The sequence below is a fragment of the Fusarium tjaetaba genome, assembly GCF_013396195.1.
Source record: "Fusarium tjaetaba strain NRRL 66243 chromosome Unknown NRRL66243_c0000103, whole genome shotgun sequence".
In the NCBI taxonomy this organism is placed as follows: Eukaryota; Fungi; Ascomycota; class Sordariomycetes; order Hypocreales; family Nectriaceae; genus Fusarium; species Fusarium tjaetaba.
Window position 1 is genome coordinate 83730 of NW_023501299.1, and position 17448 is coordinate 101177.

The following is a 17448-nucleotide window of genomic DNA, read 5'->3' on the forward strand; positions in this document are numbered from 1 at the left end:
AGCCGGATCTCAACACCCTCGCGATAAGAATGATCCATGTGACGAACGCCGTAGCAAAACCTTGGCTGCCCTTGGGATATGGCAATGTGCCACAATCCCATTCATTGGAGCTTGGGCATTCGTTGATGGCAATTCGTCAAAGAGCCATTCCGAATTAGCATCTGGCATATATGGGCATTCCCCAAGTCCGATGCTGTGTTGTGGAGGGGCCGTAGGGGCTGTGATAGGTTATGGAAATAGCCTTTGTGGCTTGCCCTAAATGCGAGCTTTCCAACTCGGTATCAAAAGCTGGCCGTGGCCGTCTTGTCACAATGAAACTGTTTCATCCATCACGAATATCGAAGGCCTTCGGAGTAGGTCCTTCTCTAGGCACTTATGCCGGCGCAATAAGGCTGAGCCCCTGCAGTGTCCTGAGTTGGCTATGATCGACAGGCTCTTGCCTGCTGAAATGACAAAAGCAAAGATTCGTAAGATCCGTCTTGTCATTAAACGTGATCAGAGCCGCAATATGCAGGGGATCGGAACCCAAAGCCAACGCTGAACCAACCATGATGTTGTAAAGAGGGCTTGATATCAATTATTGACCTCTCCTCAGCTGAGCAAGCAGACAAGGTATTACATATGAGCAAACATCTACCTAGTTTTGGCTGGTCATTCGTCCGATTCAAGGTGGCAGCGAAATGTTGCAACTTTGTCGTATCGTAGCCCAGCGTCTAGCATGAGCGGCCAATGAACAAAGTGATCATTCAATTGCACCGTTCATTGTTGGCACACACATATGTAATCAAATTGATGTCCCTGCCCTTGAGGCAGAGCTTTGCACACTGTTGAACTGAAACGAATTATGATGGATTTACCTGCAAGCACCCTTACTTGCATCCTCGCAAACTGTCAAGTTGTCTCTGCCTGGAGGAGAAAAAAGACCAATGTGTTATTTTTGCCGCGTTGCTTTGATCTATCTCGCTCAGATATTGATATGGCTTACCATGAATGAATATTAAGAAGTCACCACTCTACAACAGGACGAAGCAATCCATAGTTGATTTTTATAAATTAAAGCTCTGGTGACAACGTTGAGGTGATACTGAAAGAGGGTGTGGAGTTAAAACAAGTACATCGATCAACTCAGCTTCAATATTCCTCGAGTCAATCTGGTAAGTGTGCTCCTTATGAAGTAAATCATGATTAAAGCAGGTACGGAGACGGCGAGACATTTTGCTACCACGCGTAGCTGTTCTGTTTCGCATCCGAGATTCTGTAGGCGAGTAAAATGCTGTCGAGCTCGATTCTTATCGGAGAGGTCGAGACATGGCTGAAGAAGTCTCCGAATAAACGACGGATCTCAAGATTCAGCAAGGGATGATGGCTGTCTGTGGGCTGCCCGAGACAAGGGTGATGCCACCCATGCAATGCAAGTCTAGTGATCCCCGCAACGGCGGAGCTAGTCTTGAGCCTGGCAGAGATGGCTGCTGTGGTGTTTGGCTACTGATCAACCAAGAGCGAAAATGATAGGATGAAGAGCAATCCAAGTCACCAAGTATACGAGATCATCATCATTCGTCATTATGCTGAAGCGGGTCCTTGTAAAGTCTTGGCTTGAGGTGAGGATCCCTTTGACGCTGGCGGGTTGAAAAGAGAACAAGTCAGAAGTCGTATTCAGGCTGAAAGGTGTAAAAGAACCGTGAGGAAACCTATGATCGATCCAATGAGGTATCTTGGGTGTCTTGGTCGTACCTGCCAGACCCACAGGAGAAAAAGAATTTATAACGGGCAATTAGCATTTAGCTGGCCATTGCACTCCCAGGGCTGCCACCCAGGTAAGCAGCTCGGGAGTTGTTCTGTAAGAGCCTTCTAAGAAATGAACGCAATACGAAGAAGTTACATAGCATGAACCGGCAAATCACTACTTCCCTGTAAGGTAGGTAAGGTAGTTTATACTTTGAAATGGTCCCATTGATTGTGGCACTGATTTGGAAACTTGGCTCAACCTACGTGTTTTCAAGGACCCTTTGATTTGAACAGAGGAGACTCTTTGACCCATTACCCGTAGCTCACCTGTTTCATTGGACAAGAGCTGAAGGCCCCAAAGGGACACCCACAGCACAAGGTTCCATCCAACTGGGGTGATATTGACGTGCAGAAGCAAGAGATCAGCCTGATCATCGTTCACTATTTCCACAAGCTCACAGTGCTCTGATACTGTGTTTGTGCTGACCTTTCGGACGAGCACAATTGCCTTTCTGAATTGCAGGTAGCAGATGGATTGTCTAAAGAAGGTGCAACGTGATCAGAATCTTATACTTTGCCAAGAAACTGCTTCTCATCGGCAGTTGAAGCTGCTTTCACTGTTGTGGTGCAGACCATACCTGGGTAGAACCTAGGTACCCAGGTGTGATGAGCTCCACAAACCAAACTTTGAGCTCACTGTACCCCAGTAATTCAATCACGGCAATTGGAGAAACAAGCGGAACCCTCGGTCCATCTCCACCCCCATATTTACACGAATGCGTCCACTTCTGGTTGCTCGTGCTGATAGTCTCCAAATATGTCGACGACTTGACGATACTGTTTTGGAAGAAGCCGATCCAGTCAAACCCGTCGATTTGTCTCCGAGGAAATTAATTTCCCACTGGGCGTTTTTGTCCGTACGAAGCTTCTCGTCGCCCTTTCACGACTGCATCGCGAGTGTTCGTGACCTCCACCAGAACCAGAGGGTGGGTGCTGTTGCCGCTCCACTGTGCTGTCCCTCAGCTAAGCTCACGCCCCTGATCGGTACTCCATCTCTTCAAGATGCCTCTGGGGATCCTCGAAGCAAAGGGGATCGAGCATGTTCCTGGTGCGTATTTGGCGTCACCTCCATACCAATATGGAGCACGTGGCCTTCCATCGCCGATAGCAGAACACACACTTTTCAGGACATGACGAACTGACAGATCGCGCAATCCCATAGGCACAACCCAGTACTTTGACGATCCGTCTCGACCTCAGATAGCTGGCGAGCATCATGGAAACCTCAAGCGCGTACAAGTTGGGACCGAAACCATTATCCTCGTATGTATTGTCTACCTCGGGGCTTGTTGCGCGTACGCTGACGTTGGCACGAACCTCAGATCCCTCAGCCTTCTGATGACCCAAACGATCCGTTGAACTGGTCACTTTTGCGACGCGACCTGATTACCTTTCTGCTCTGTTTCGCGGGTATTCTCGCTACCGCACTCGGTCCTATCCTCGCTGCCAATACGATCACAATATCTCTACTCTTCTCGAAGGATTTCACAAAGGTTGCCCTATTGACTGGATATTTCTTACTGGGATGCGGCGCTGGTGCTATTTTCTTCGTTCCGTCCGGCCGTATCTGGGGAAAGCGACACTTGTTCCTCATAGGTATCCTCATTCTTATCGCCTCCAGCGCGTGGGCTGGGTCTGTAGGAACCAATTATGGAAGTTTTATTGGAGCCAGAATTGTTCAAGGCGTTGGTTGCGCACCCTACGAGAGCTTGCTCAATGCAGCTGTGGGTGACCTCTACTTTGTCCACCAGCGAGGAGTGAGAATGGCCTTTACGAACCTGGCGGTCTTCGGTGGTGCCTTCTTCACACCCATCTTGGTGGGCAAAATCACTGATTCCATGGGATGGAAGTGGACGTTCTACTTTGTTGCCATCTTTCTTGCTGCTACACTCCCAGCCATTTTCTTCTTCTGCCCCGAGACGGCATATCGACGAGAAGCCAGTCTGAACACCGACACGACCGGTGAGTTAGGAATAGAATTGACTACTAAGGATAAACGTCAAACGCCGTCACCGCAGGCAGAGTCCGGATCTTCTCATTCTCCGGAACTTGCCCAGCACTCTGCTGGTTTCACCTTCTTGCCCAAGTCCAATGCTCTTCAACCAATCGGCCATTCTAATACACCTAAGAAGACCTTTCTTCAGTCGATCTCTCTCTTTGATGGCCGGAAGACGGACGAGCGATATTGGGTCCTTTTGCTGCGACCGTTCCCCCTCCTCACTCATCCAGCATTTATCTGGGGCTGCCTGATCCAGGGAGCCATGATCGGCTGGACAGTATTTATCGGAGTCATTGTCGCCGCCATTTTCATAGGGTCTCCCTATTACTGGGATGAGGTTGATGCCGGCTACACTTACACGGGCCCTTTCATCGGTGCCGTCCTAGGGTTTGTCCTGGCAGGTCTGCTCGCTGACACAAGCGTCAAGTACATGACCAAGCTCAACAAAGGCATATACGAACCAGAGTTTCGCATTCTTCTTGTGATCCCTATGATGATCATTGGAGGGATCGGACTCTATGGGTTCGCCTTAACGGCACCTGGTGTGGTAAAAAAGGAATACTCATATGTCATACCTTTGATGTTTTTCGGATTTGAAGTCGCAGGGATGGTCATTGGTGCTGTGGCCAGCTCACTTTACATTGTTGATGCCTATCGTATGTTTCTCTGCTCGTATAAACGGCTGTCGCTAACATCATGGCAGGGGATTTGACCATTGAGGGCTTCACCATCATGATCATATTCAAGAACTTTTTCAGTTTCATCTTGACTTTCTTTGCCTACGATTGGATCAATCAGGGTGGTATCGAACGAACAATGCTGGCGATCTCCTCAATTCAAGTGGTGGTGTGCCTTATCAGCATCCCTATGTGTAAGTCGGTCTCCATCGCACGTTGGTTGTCATGCTGACTTGCTATAGATATCTACGGTAAGCGGGTGCGAGCATTCTACTACCGCCATGATCTGCTTGATATGACTGGCCTTCGCTAGCTGTTCAAACAATTTCGAGGAATTAAGATGGTTGATATATCATGAGTTGGATAAAAGCAACAGATGCGTTTCTAGAGTACCCAGGTTGGGTTATTTTTAATGTTTATTCCTGTTAGGACTTCATAGGGGAGCATGACACGATTCTTGGATATCATTATTAGATCATAGCCATGAGAGTTCGGCGATATTGTCTTAAATAAAGCATTGGCACGTCAATTCGTTACATAATGGCTATTCTGGTATCTGAAAGTGAAAAAACCATAACATCGCATGGGTCATGCATATCCTGACCAAGAACATTTACTTTCCCACTACCTGTCGATTCATATTCACGCCTTGACTGCTCCGGCCTGGGATGCGCCAGCAGCTGCAAGCGTCGACTTCTTGACAAGACGCAGACCGCCGAGCAGAATAAAGGCAGCCTGGACACCCAAAATGACAACGAGAGTAACGAGGGCGCCAATGACGCCAGCAACCGGCTTCGAGACACCGTTGCCAGAGCCGCCAGAGCTTGATTGGGATGAAGTAGAGTCATCATCCGAGCTACTAGCACAGGTGCCATCGTTGTTTCCGCAAAGCTTGCACCAGTGCTTGGTGTCCTCAATGGCGAAATCAGACATGCCAGTCTTGAAGTCCTTCCAAGAGATAGTGGTCTCATCCTTACCGAAGAGAGGGAACAACTTCGGGGTGTGTTGAGCAGCAGTGCCGTTGGCAAAGTAGAAGCGGACACTGACGTCGTCGGCAGTAGGGTTTGTGGCGTTGGTTACGAGCTCAAAGGCCATAGATGAGGCGTAGTCGACGACTCCCTTGAAGTCCGAACTGACCTTGTCGAGACCAGCAAGACCGAAGAAAGACATGAAGGCGGCATAGGCACCGAACTGGATGTTGACCTTGGGTCCCTTCTTACCCTCTGCAAGGGGCTCAAGAGCCTCAATGATCTGGCCAGCAAGCACCGAGCCAGCAATGGCACGGACAGGTTCGCTGCTGTTGTAGGCGAGGTTCCACTCATGGATGGAAGCGAGCTCATAGAGCTTTTCCAGGGTGGACTCATCGAGCAGATCATCAGAAGGAATGCTAGAATTGTGAATACGAGCGACATTGATGAGATCAAAGACTTTGCGAGTTAGTAGGGAGTCTATGTGCTTCAGATTGATCCCTGAACTTACTGGTATAGGCATTCTGGAAGTTGGCCTCATCCTTGCCGTAGGTCCCATTGATGACAGGCAGAAGGCCCTGATAAAAGCTTTCAGAGTCCTTGTATACTCCAGCGTACTCGGGGGAGGAGAAGTAATCATTCGAGCTAGCCTCCGCGTTGGTGCAACCACTGTTGCCCTGGAGCCAAGCACTGTTCTCAGAGTTCTTGTCGCTGGCTGCAGTCTCTACTGAAGCAATGGGAATGTATTGATATCCACTCAAAGGAGCCTCAACCTTGGATCCATTGGCAAGGGTCTCAAACTGCTTAGTAGGAGGGTAAAGCCCCTGCAAGAATACAAGAGCAGAGTTCTGAAGCACAGCATCGACGGGAGAAGTGACATCTAGCTGAGACAAGACGGCTGACTCGGGGCTGAGACCAGTGATCTTTCGTGAAGCATCCTTGCTCACATAAGTATCGCGGTACCAAGAACCGGAGGAGTAAACCTCGTCGGCTCCGAGAGCTGTGAAGTTTACGGGCTTCCAGGCCTTGGCAGTGCGATCGCCGTGACGGTGGAAGACGTAAAGGCCAAGGACATCTTCAGCAGCAGTCAAGGAGGGGAGGGAAGATAGCAAGAGGAGGGAGAGGGGCTTGGCGTGCATCTTGGTTGTGTGGGACGTTGAATGAAGCTATACACACTTACTCGTTGCCACTGTTGACGACAAAGGGGAAAGGAAGAGAGGAGGGGGAGTCAAGAGAGAACGAGGTGAGAAGGAAATATATAGTTCTCATCATTACGTATTACAAAAAGATAACGTACGTTGTTATGAGAGTCAAAAGATATGGTATCGCAGGTAATTCCCCGCCCTGTTCGGCTCTGAGCGTGCCGTGTAGCTGCAAGGTTATGCATAGTTCCCACACAATGGATCTCTCCGGGTCAAGGTTGATTCTCTAGTTGATCCTCTGGGCCCTCTTATTTCTGGATAGTCATACCTAGATAGGAAACTCTCTTGACACCAAAATCATGATGATTTTGCAGACTGAGCTTATTTTTCTCGAATGCTTTTTGCTAAGAGCGTCGAGGTTACAGACAACGAGAGATTGAGATGGCTATATCCGAGGAATTGATGATTGTCAGTGGATGTAGATCATATCACCCTGCCTCATCTGTCAATTGCACGATTAGCCCGTGTCATTCAGCATCGAAAAGCTCATGAGAGCTCAAAAACAACCCCTCCTTCATAACTTGCCCTAGCGGACGCTAATGCAAGCCCACACCAAGTTATCAACCTGTCTCTGTAATCTGATAAACAGTCCTCGGGGAGCAAGAAAACATTAGATTTTAATATAGGGTATTAAAATAAATTCAGTAAAAGGCATCCTAAACTTGTACTAAATTTACCTAAGTCTTTTTATCATTTAGGATCGAGTTTTAAGCTTTCTTTCCTCCCCTAGATAGCCACAATTGGCTTTCCCTTTCCTTACAGAGTAAGATTCCAGGCACTTTTGCCCCAAGAGTGGGAGAGACTTGCAACGGCCATCGGAGGCAATTTTATTGGATATCGGCCGGGTCGCGGCTCTGACGGGGTCGATCATGCCGTACTATATCCGGCTCTTCGTTCATGGATCGAATCGTGAAATGGCATGTGGTATCTCGCGTGGGTTTCGGGCTCTTTTTCGGAATGGAGAACAACGCTCCTAACAATTCAAGTCGTTCAACTCAATTCAAGTCAGACCCCCTGACTTGCAAGTCAGGAAAAATTGCCACAAAACTCAAGTCTACAAAGGTCCTGACTTGCAAGTCCGCAAGTCTATATAGTAATATTAGTAATATATAAATACCTCTCATTTTTATCAATTTTAAGGCCCCCTTAGGGTAGGTTTCTTTATCTTATCTTTATCTTATCTTAGCTTATCTCTATCTTATCTTAGCTTATTAATTAGTAAAAAAAAGCTCCCTGCAGGGCCTAGCTAACCCAATTAGGTAACGCTAAAATCTCGCAAGTCAGTCAATTCAATTCAATTCTGATTGGCTAACTTGGCTGCAACTCAAGCCTAACCCCCCCCCAATTCAAGCCAATCAAAAAGCCGGCTTGAATTGAGTTGTTGGGAGCGTTGATGGAGAATATGGGGTTCACGGGGTATTCCCTTGTCAAGTAACTGTGCTGTATAGAATAAGCATATAGTGTGCCATGCAGGTAGATCAAAAGGGTCGAACCTGGCAATTCTGGTGTCAAGAATGAGACATTTTATCGTGCTTGGGGTGCAGTTATTCTTGTCAGATATTCAGCAAAACATCACCATAGAGACTGAGATCGACTCCATTAGACCGTCCACTTCCGGAGATGTCAACGCCAGGCGGATCCCCAATCGGATGTTATCTATCATCCCAGAACAAGTATCTCCGTCACTTCCGATCCACTGCTCCTCGGGGGAGCTCAGGTCCAGCTGATAAGATAAACTGATTTAAGCAAACACTTGATCTAATACTGCAAAATTGTAGCTTCGTTTTTATATAAAAATAATAATCCCCTCATGATACGTTGAATGGTAATATCCGAGCTTGACCCATGGGGTTTAACAGCCCGTATCTTACAACTTAGCCTTTCCGTTCTTTCTTGGATCTCGCAGGTTCTTTGAGAACTCTCCGTTGAGAATATAATCCGGGTACTCCATGCCAGCCTCCGTTCCCACGCTGATGGCTCCCTGGCGTCTCCATGCCGCACCATCAACAGCTAGGACTTGTCCGCTGACATAGCTTCCGGCGTCGCTGAACAAGAAGACTGTCGCGTCAGCGATATCCCGTACAGTTCCAGCGCGGCCCAGCGGGATACCCTTGGCGTATCTCTTCTTCTCACTTTCCGCATCGCTCCCCAATCTGGCCAGACCCTCAGTGCCATCGATACCTCCTGGGGCAATTACGTTACTTGTCACCCCCCTTGGTCCATACTCCAGGGCAACGGACGCCATGAGTGAGTCAATAGATGCCTTGGCTGCAGAGACGTGTGCCTGGAGAGGCATGCCGGTGTAGTGGAAAGTGGCAGAGACGTAGATGATCCGAGGGGTTGAGCTCTTTAGGAGATGGGGCATAGTCGCCTTGATTGTGTTGAATGTTCCCAAGACATCGATGTCCATTACCGCCTTGAATGCATTGGAGCTGAGGCCTTCAATAGGAGCGACAAAGTTGCCAGCTGCACCAGCGCTATGATATGAATTAGTATATTATATGCGGACATGGTCAATTTGGAGACTTACATGACAAAGTCGATCCCTCCAAGCTCTTTTACGCATCGCTCAGCAGCAGCCTGAAGACTGTCGATCTACGTACAGTCAGTATCAGCATTACCGCCGCAAAAAAAAAAAAAACGACACACGTCGTACCTTTCGAACATCACAGCCACCGATTCCTATCACCTTGGCTCCCTCTCTGACACTCGCGATGTCTTTGGCGGCAAGCTCTGTCTTCTCGACACTTCGACCAATGATGCATGCATTTGCACCCAGGCGAACTAATGCTCGCGTCTGCATGCTGCAGATGCTTCCTGCACCGCCAGTCACAAAGATAACGCGACCATCTAGACGGTTTCAAATGTTAGCAAATCTCTACCAAGAATAGATTAGATCATCTTGAGACTGACTGAAGATCCCATCTCGCCAGACGGGGCTGAGATACTCAGACTCGGGAACGGGCATAGTGATTCGATTGATGTCGATACGCGGCTCAAGGGAACTTCAGGTGACGCAAATACTAACCCACTAGCAGTTTCTAGTAAAATGATGTCGAAGAGAGTCTATTGTATGATTATTGTAAGCTGGAGAATTGATTAAATGGATGGATGACTGACCGAGCGCTCGGTTGAAATCAAAGAAGGTTCAGGGGCCGCTTGTGCCTCGGCTTGAAGTGGAGCCTATCAAAAAACAACCCCATTGAGATGGAATCTGGGGCTGTTCTCCACTAGCTTAGTAAATCCTCCGACCGCTCTCTCGGCCGAGTTGAGCAATCATCTAAAGGCCCGGGCCATTGACCACATGGCATGGAAAAGATGGCCATTATATTAGCGGATTCACTCTCTGCATGAATTAACAGGCCGCTCAGTGTTGTCATCTATTCAAAATATCTACAAAAGGTATGGCAGTACCTCGGTTCTGGATTCACGGTGGTCAAGGGACGTCATCATACTAGGTGGCATGAAACTTAGCACGTGAAGTCGGATGAAGACCTTTTGTTTCAAAGGGAAACAGACCGAATCCAACATTCCAGTCTCATGGTTTTGTCAACGTCTGGCAGGATACGCAGGCAGCTCGTGTTGTCTGTAAAGGACATGGTGTTAGGGGCTGTAGAAGAGGCATCATAGACGCTTCTGTTCCATTGTGCATGTAAAATGTCGTAAATGAGGAAACTGGTAAGACGGCTCACAAGTTCTCCGTACAGTGCTATGTACTTGGCTCCTCGTAATTTAAGCTTCATGCCTAGTTCCCGCGGACTGCAGTGCCACCCACAAAACGAACAGAGACAGGTTTGTGCGTGCATGGCCCACACACCATGCTCCCTAATCACTCTTGGTTTTCCGAGAATCAGGAGAATTTGTAACGAGATTGTCCTGGCCGTGATAAAAGCTCAAAAGCCTCAAGAGCGGAAGCTATTAGTGTGGTTTGTAGCTATCCGAAGGACGTCCCAATCCACAGTCGACCCATAACGCCTCGCAAACCAATGTCAAAGTGGAATAGTCAGGGGGCCAACTGAAACATCCACTGATAGCGAACATCTAAGGCATATACGCGTAAGCAGTTTTCACCCGGGCCTGCGTAAACCTACCGACTTGTTCTTCTTTAAACACCTAGATCTAAGCATCAAAACGTCCTAATAGCCATGGTTTCGTCTCAGGTCTAAGCGCGGGCAGTGAGCCGACACTTGGTCGAACCAACAGGGATGAACGTGGCAGATCTCGCTTATTCTCAGCTGCATCATACATACAGGCCCTGTTGTCTCTCTTCTCCTCAATCCCAGGTCATTGGCCATAATATTCCGCCTCATCAGACTGTCAAACGGTTACCGGTACATCCCGCGCGGCATGCGCCTCAAAGGCTCACACAGGCGCGCTTATTCCCCCTCATTCCCCGCAGCATTAACTTTATATCCGGCCAAACTCCATATTAACTCTGATCTTTGCCCTTTACTTGCACATTGTCTCTTATCTCAGCCGTATGTTGACCAAGATCAGTGGGGTCAAGGGACTCGATTGCCGTAAGCGAGCTGTCAGAGCCTAAAGAAGATGGTGGGATGGCAGCCTACGTCTCACTAGCATACCAAGGTAGAATAGCGCGTTCCGTCACCCGTCGTGACGGTCCTGATGTCAACGGCAATGTAACCACGCAGTGAAGACACCGACGACATCCCTGCTTATTTGGCGATAATCGGAGTGTTGCATCTTCCGAATCTGCGAGGTAAGCCATGCCTGGTAAGGTATGTCAGCCACAATATATGCTAACGGCAGCCTGCAGAACCAGCTGACAACAGTTGCTCTATAGTACCTATGACCGGAGTCCTTCATCTTTCATGCGCTAAATATGAACCGATATAAGCCTTAGAGTGGTAAAATATGTAGCAATATACTTTCCATGTCAATCATGATACCGTTCAACCGCCTGGGTTCCGATCGCTCAGAGTCAATAGCTAAGAAGCTGAGGCTGCGTCTGCCACACATATAAATTTGCTTTCAGTGACCATAGATTTCTTTTTAATTATTTCCATAACGCCAATTTAGTGTATAATTCCCGTGTACCAGTACAAACGAGCCTCTAGGGGTCTAGCTCGATGTTCAACTTTCAAATCTGTCGCTGGCTAATGTTTTTGGTTCTCTTGCCTCTGTCGTTTTCCCTAAATGCTGCCGATAAAAATCGCATGTTGCTTCCCTTTCCTCATCAACAGCATCTCTACTGCTTGTTCTTCTCGTTCAAACCCCTATGGGAGGCTCAAGATCCTGCGCTTGTACTCTCGAATTCGTTGCTCTGCTTCGATTGAAAGGAAAGAAACATCAGCTTGGTGCCTTGAATTCAATAAGCCTCAAGCCAGGCTGTCATTTTTGCAATTCCATATCAATGGAGAATATGAAATTCGTTGGCCATGGTGCGTACAGCAAGGTTGTTTCTCCAGTGTTCTTCCTGAGAGTCTCGAGTCTGACATCAACCGCAGTTTTTGGTTTCACCCACAACACAATGGGCAGCTTTCAGGCAGAACGATATAGCGTTCATGAGGACCTTTAGGACAGGCATGCTCGCGACTTCCATCTATAGAAGTTTTGCAGAAATGTGTTCCAGGATCTGTGCAAGAAGTGTAGATGTAATAGTTTTTGGTGAAATCGCACATGCTGGCAAGGCGTCGGAAACAGAATGGTCTGAGTAAAGGGATTAACTCGAATCTCGAGAACATACTTTACCATCGTACTTACTCGATATTCTATTTGATGAAAAAAATGTAAGTTGATCTTGTCTGCCAGGGGACGAACTGTGTCGATTCAAAGAGCCAGCTGGAGGGGCTTTAACAAAGTCCAATGCTACCACCACTAGCATTTATAAAAGCCTGCGGCGTGACAATTTACAGTGTTCGACCGATGGTAACAGATCGGATGCACAGATAAGGTAGGCGAAGTGGCGGCGTCTATAATAGGCCTTGAATTTTGTGCGTGGAGGTGATGGCTGTAGTGGTGGGCTCCTAAGGTTTAAGCAAGGCGAAACGTCGATCCACTGATCTAAAAGAATGTTAAGTAGAGGCACGAAGTAGGCCAGAAGAGGATGGTATCTCAAACGTAATATGAGGGCGATCTTATGGTGGTTATAGATGGGACCGGGACAAACATCAAGGATCCCCTGGACACGGCGCCGATGAGGCCATGACCATGGCAATCCCCGTTTCTGTCTCGGAAGCCTTTGCTTCAGCAGGACGAGGATCCGAAAGCAAACAAGCTAGAGACATTTTACCTAGTCCAGGGTCTGATCTGTCGTGTCGAATTCAAGCCAGGTCCAGGTCTGTGACGGCGAGTGGAGTGAGTCTCTAAGTTAGTTAGCTAGTGGGGTAACTAAGCCCGCGTGTCCAACGGTCCCAAACCTCGAACGACGGGATGCATTAGTGAGCCCCCAGCAGGTAAAGTAGTGCTCACAGACCAGTTTACATTGCAATGTACATAGGCCGGTACGAGGAGCCGACGTACCCCGATCGGGGAGAAAGCAACCCAGGACCGTTCAAGATATCCTTGGTCAAAAAAGGCGACCATCCAAGGTGAAGCGGCGTCAGTGCTGCTCGAGCCAGGCCTTGGGAGGGGGGCAAATTTTCTGAGGATGGTTGCAAGTTTGAAGTTTAGACAGAAGGCGATTCAGCACACGCCTGGGCACGCACCCATCACTGGAACCTTGTGTTAGTTGGACCCTTGTAAATTGCGACTGCGATTGGGCAATCCGTAAGTAATGCCACTAAACGAGCGTTGTTCTACCTCTTGATTTCGCTACCGATCCTGAAGGGGCCAGATCTGCTTGGTACCTGAAGCATTTCACGATTAATATTCAGCCTCACTGCTGCAGGATAAGACATAGCTCAGAGCCTTAGACGAGGATCTATGATCGGTCCGCCATAGGTACACTAAATACCCAGGTGTGCCTGGAGTAATCCACGAATGCCTTCCTGTCGATGGGTGGCATCTCATGGGCATCAACAATGAGCGTTCATCTGGTTAAACTTTGTCAAGTGGATGAGAGAAAATCCCTTCCCGCATCCTGAAGGGTTGCGATGTCACCTTCTCCCTAATTCCCATTCAGCGGCGTCAGCGCCACGGGGCAACCCTGATGTGTTGGTTCGGTGCGTTCGTGACGTAGACAGCCATGTATCAGTGTAAGTCGGATGTCAGTGAAACGTTGAGGTCGCAACGAATAACTGACTCGGCTCATATTCATGAATGAATGATACGGAACTTTCGTTCCAAAGTGTAACCGACCGTCTCATCCATTGAATCGCGCATCAGATGGAAGCTCGTCTCTGGGCACTAATACGGTAGCAGGATTTTATGGTATGCTAATGGCAAATTGCAGGGCTTGCATGGTGACAATCGAGGGATGAGAATGAGTGAGAAGGGTGGAGCAGAGGTTGCGTTCCTTCTTCCTGGAGCGTTTCGTTATCAGCACGTTTCAAATTTTCGTCTCATTGTGCGATCGATTAGAGCTGCAACAGGTAAGGTACTGTACCTTAGTACCTGATTCATCCGTACCTAAGGTTACCTAGGGCGGATAGTGCCTTTCATAACCTAAGGTATGGAGGTAACTGCCTGTCTTTGAGCACCTTAGATCTGTGCACGGTTGATGGTACGCGGGAAGAGCCACAGCCACCTGGGGCAGGGCTAGTTGCAGTAGCCTCCCTAAACTTCCTACACTTACATCCATGGCTTCATCTCAATTAAGTAACATCAGTATTATTTATGCAACCTTTGAGCATAGAAAGGCAGCATGGCCCATCCATGTCTTGTTGCTCTCGGAATCTTTAAGGAAAGAGATAGGAAGCATGGCAATGATGTAATCGAATCTTGTGCCCCATCTCCACTGCGCAATTTTACAGTTACAATGGAAACAAACTAACATTCAGCTGTGTTATCCATCTGAAGACTTTTCTTTTTTCTTTTTAGCAGATCTTTGCATTACAATCAGGGCGAGTCTCCTGCAATGCGGCATCCATGTGTCGAAGCCCAACTGTCGCCGCCTCGCTCACCCTGTAACCCACAATTTCCCGCCTCGTGCTCATGTTTGACATCGGTTGGCGTTGGTATCAAGTTACGATCCGAGCACGCCGATCAACAAATCTGATCATCTTACAGGCCATCAGCAGCCTTCTGGTGAGATATGACATTATCATTGGCCCTCATGACCCAACGCAGCCGGTGCAAAGCCCAACACAGCATACCTATGTAGCCAGACATCAACAGTATCATGAGGCGAGCCTTCCAAGTCCTTGGCAACCCAAGCAGCCAAGTCATCCATCAGCTCGAATCCGGGGTGAGAGGTTTCTCTCCACCAAGCTGTGACAGCTAATCAGGCCAACCGTCGGGTACCTACAGGAGCCCTCTCATTTCGTGCAGCCCTGGTCAGCCCTAGTAAGGATCTTTAGGTCTCCAGACCCCACGCGACGCCAAGGCTCGGCTTCTGAGCTGAGTCTTCAACAGAGATGATGGCCAGGAGAATTTCTGTTCCTTGTGGCCGTTGCAACCACCGACCTGACTACGAGACCATGCAGCTTCAAACTTAATTTTTACTGTCAAACATGACATGTCGTCCCGACTTTCAAGAGCCACCAGCAAGGTTACTCTACTCGGCCTGGTCGGCCATGATGGGACGAAAAGTTTCTTCGATGATATACCGAGATGTTCCTAATCCGGTTACATGCGCAAGAAAGCTTTCACACCCTCAGTACGACCGCGCGTGGGATGATGGCTAGGATGGTTCACACAAGCTTGCATAGTTCTGATATGTGGATCTAGTTCTTGGACATATTATCAGTGCATCAGGCCATACCATTAGAGGTGGCGAAAGCGACGCTTGACTGTTGAGCAGACTTGGATAGCCTTGACATACGACAGGGCTTCTTCATTCTCTCAAAGAGAAGACCGAGACCACAAGGACTTTGTAAGGACCGACCATTATACCTACCTTGGCCACAAGGGGCTCCATGCATATGCGCTAATGCTGCGCAAATACCCGCGCTGACCTGACCAGGGTGTTGGTGTTTGACCCCGGTTGACTTGATGACATCTTGATGTGATTGACAACCACCAAGCGATTTCCAGAGCCAACGCATGGTAGGCTTAGCCTTAGGAAAGAATGTCCTTTCATGGAAGTCGATTTGCGCAGACAGCAACATGTCGATCTGGGTTCGGGTGGTATCTAGATACCTACTACTATGAACGAAACGTTGTGCCGGCATCCGCAAAAGACTATCTCAGGCCGCTGCAGAGTCCCATGTTACACAACGCGCCTACCACCACTAACAGCGGGTATGGCAAGTTCCGTAGAGAAGAGTGGGTCTGCATATATTGAACATGGCCATATGCCTGAGATCGTGATATGGAGTTGTCAGTCATGCCAGATGTAAGTTGTGACGCTAAGCTTTTAATCTGTCGATTTACATGAGATTAATGACTACGTATCAGCAACATCTGAGTCGGTCTATCGCCAAGAACTTATCGAACATCGCCTACCCACCTAGCCACTGATCTAGCGTCATTAGTATCAACGGCGATGACTCCGTGGAAGCCGGTCTTGTTACCGCATGTCAGGCCTGGACACAGACCGGCTTTTACTGACCTCGAATTCCTGCTCATTGGCTGATGTACCTCGACCTTCGAGACGGAGCCGCCGTGATTCGAGCCCACACCCATGTGGTTTTGACAGAGTTTGTTGCTGTCGTCTTAGACGGAACCTCCTCCCTCGGAACAGGGATGGAGTGTTCGGTTTGAGGCTATTGAAGACACTGACCTGATCAAACATTTCCGGGGCCAACCCTTGTCAATCGAACGAAAATGAGAAGGATTTTTATATCAACATACCACAATCAACTTAGCGTACTTCTAGCTACTGTCTGTTCTCTATCCGTCTTTGCCTTGGCCACATTGGTAGATTATTCGGTCAGGACTTTGATGTCAAAGCGTCATCCCGGAGTTTCACCATTTATTAGTGGTTCCGTCTGCATGCCATTTAAAGGATTGCTAACCTCTTCAGTATGCCTAAACGAACCGTCAAAGCTGGCATTGTCTTGTTCACCAGTCGCTTCGGCCGACTGATATTGAGTTCCGTTGTATGTGACAACTCGGCTCGTAACCGACCTAATGAATCAAGTTGTATCATGCTAGTGTTCACAGCTGTACATAAGGAGCATATGGAGTAATTCGTATACGTGTCGGAAATTATAAGCAGCTTTTCTTTACTTTCTCTCTACTATGACAATAAAATTCTATGCATAAATCGTAATCTATGCAATCATTTCCCATGACTTAACACTCTCTATGCCATTCCCAGCGCGCTATACTGGTAGCATGGCGCTCAGGCTTATGTGTAGGGTATATTGCATCAATTCATTCCGGCCATCGCTTGATTAAAACGTTACCATGCTAAACCCTATACGAATATTGTTGCGAAGGTAATAAATTGGCCCTCGTCCGTTCGCGTTGGCTTGTGCTGGGGCAAGTTTGGCCGGGTCTAGGGTAGTGATTTGGTGTTGATCGATCTCAAGGGCGATAGCAATCAGTCTTCACGTGTAGATGTGATTTGTGGTATATTGCAAGAATGAAAATTTCCTGAGTTCTATTCCATGCCTTATATTACATAGCACTGTGTTATTTGCAAGGCACCTGATGTCTTTGTATTCATTCTCTTGATCCGTCACTATTTCCACATGTCTACACCAGTCCGGACGGGTTACGGACTCGAGACCTTTCAATGAATTGATTATTGTCGAGTTAATCATATAATGACAGGTGGAACATTATAGTAAAATCAAAGAGATACA

The 17448-nt window shown here is 48.0% G+C and overlaps 3 protein-coding genes across 3 annotated transcripts; 1 reads left to right on the forward strand and 2 right to left on the reverse strand.

Moving 5' to 3' along the window:
- Nucleotides 1-2790: 2790 nt before the first annotated feature.
- Nucleotides 2791-4777, forward strand: FTJAE_5351 (transporter HOL1; the record flags this gene model as incomplete). The annotated part of the gene is made up of 5 exons (XM_037351849.1): nucleotides 2791-2836; nucleotides 2951-3051; nucleotides 3111-4443; nucleotides 4491-4658; nucleotides 4707-4777. 5 exons carry the CDS (start codon nucleotides 2791-2793, stop codon nucleotides 4775-4777), a joined length of 1719 nt encoding a protein of 572 aa, XP_037207514.1.
- A 329-nt stretch (nucleotides 4778-5106) lies between these two features.
- FTJAE_5352 (acid phosphatase) lies at nucleotides 5107-6571 on the reverse strand (the record flags this gene model as incomplete). Its single annotated transcript, XM_037351850.1, has 2 exons — nucleotides 5107-5891; nucleotides 5944-6571. 2 exons carry the CDS (start codon nucleotides 6569-6571, stop codon nucleotides 5107-5109), a joined length of 1413 nt encoding a protein of 470 aa, XP_037207515.1.
- Nucleotides 6572-8501: 1930 nt separating this feature from the next.
- Nucleotides 8502-9602, reverse strand: FTJAE_5353 (2 4-dienoyl reductase (NADPH2); the record flags this gene model as incomplete). Its single annotated transcript, XM_037351851.1, has 4 exons — nucleotides 8502-9111; nucleotides 9165-9229; nucleotides 9291-9484; nucleotides 9548-9602. 4 exons carry the CDS (start codon nucleotides 9600-9602, stop codon nucleotides 8502-8504), a joined length of 924 nt encoding a protein of 307 aa, XP_037207516.1.
- Nucleotides 9603-17448: the final 7846 nt, after the last annotated feature.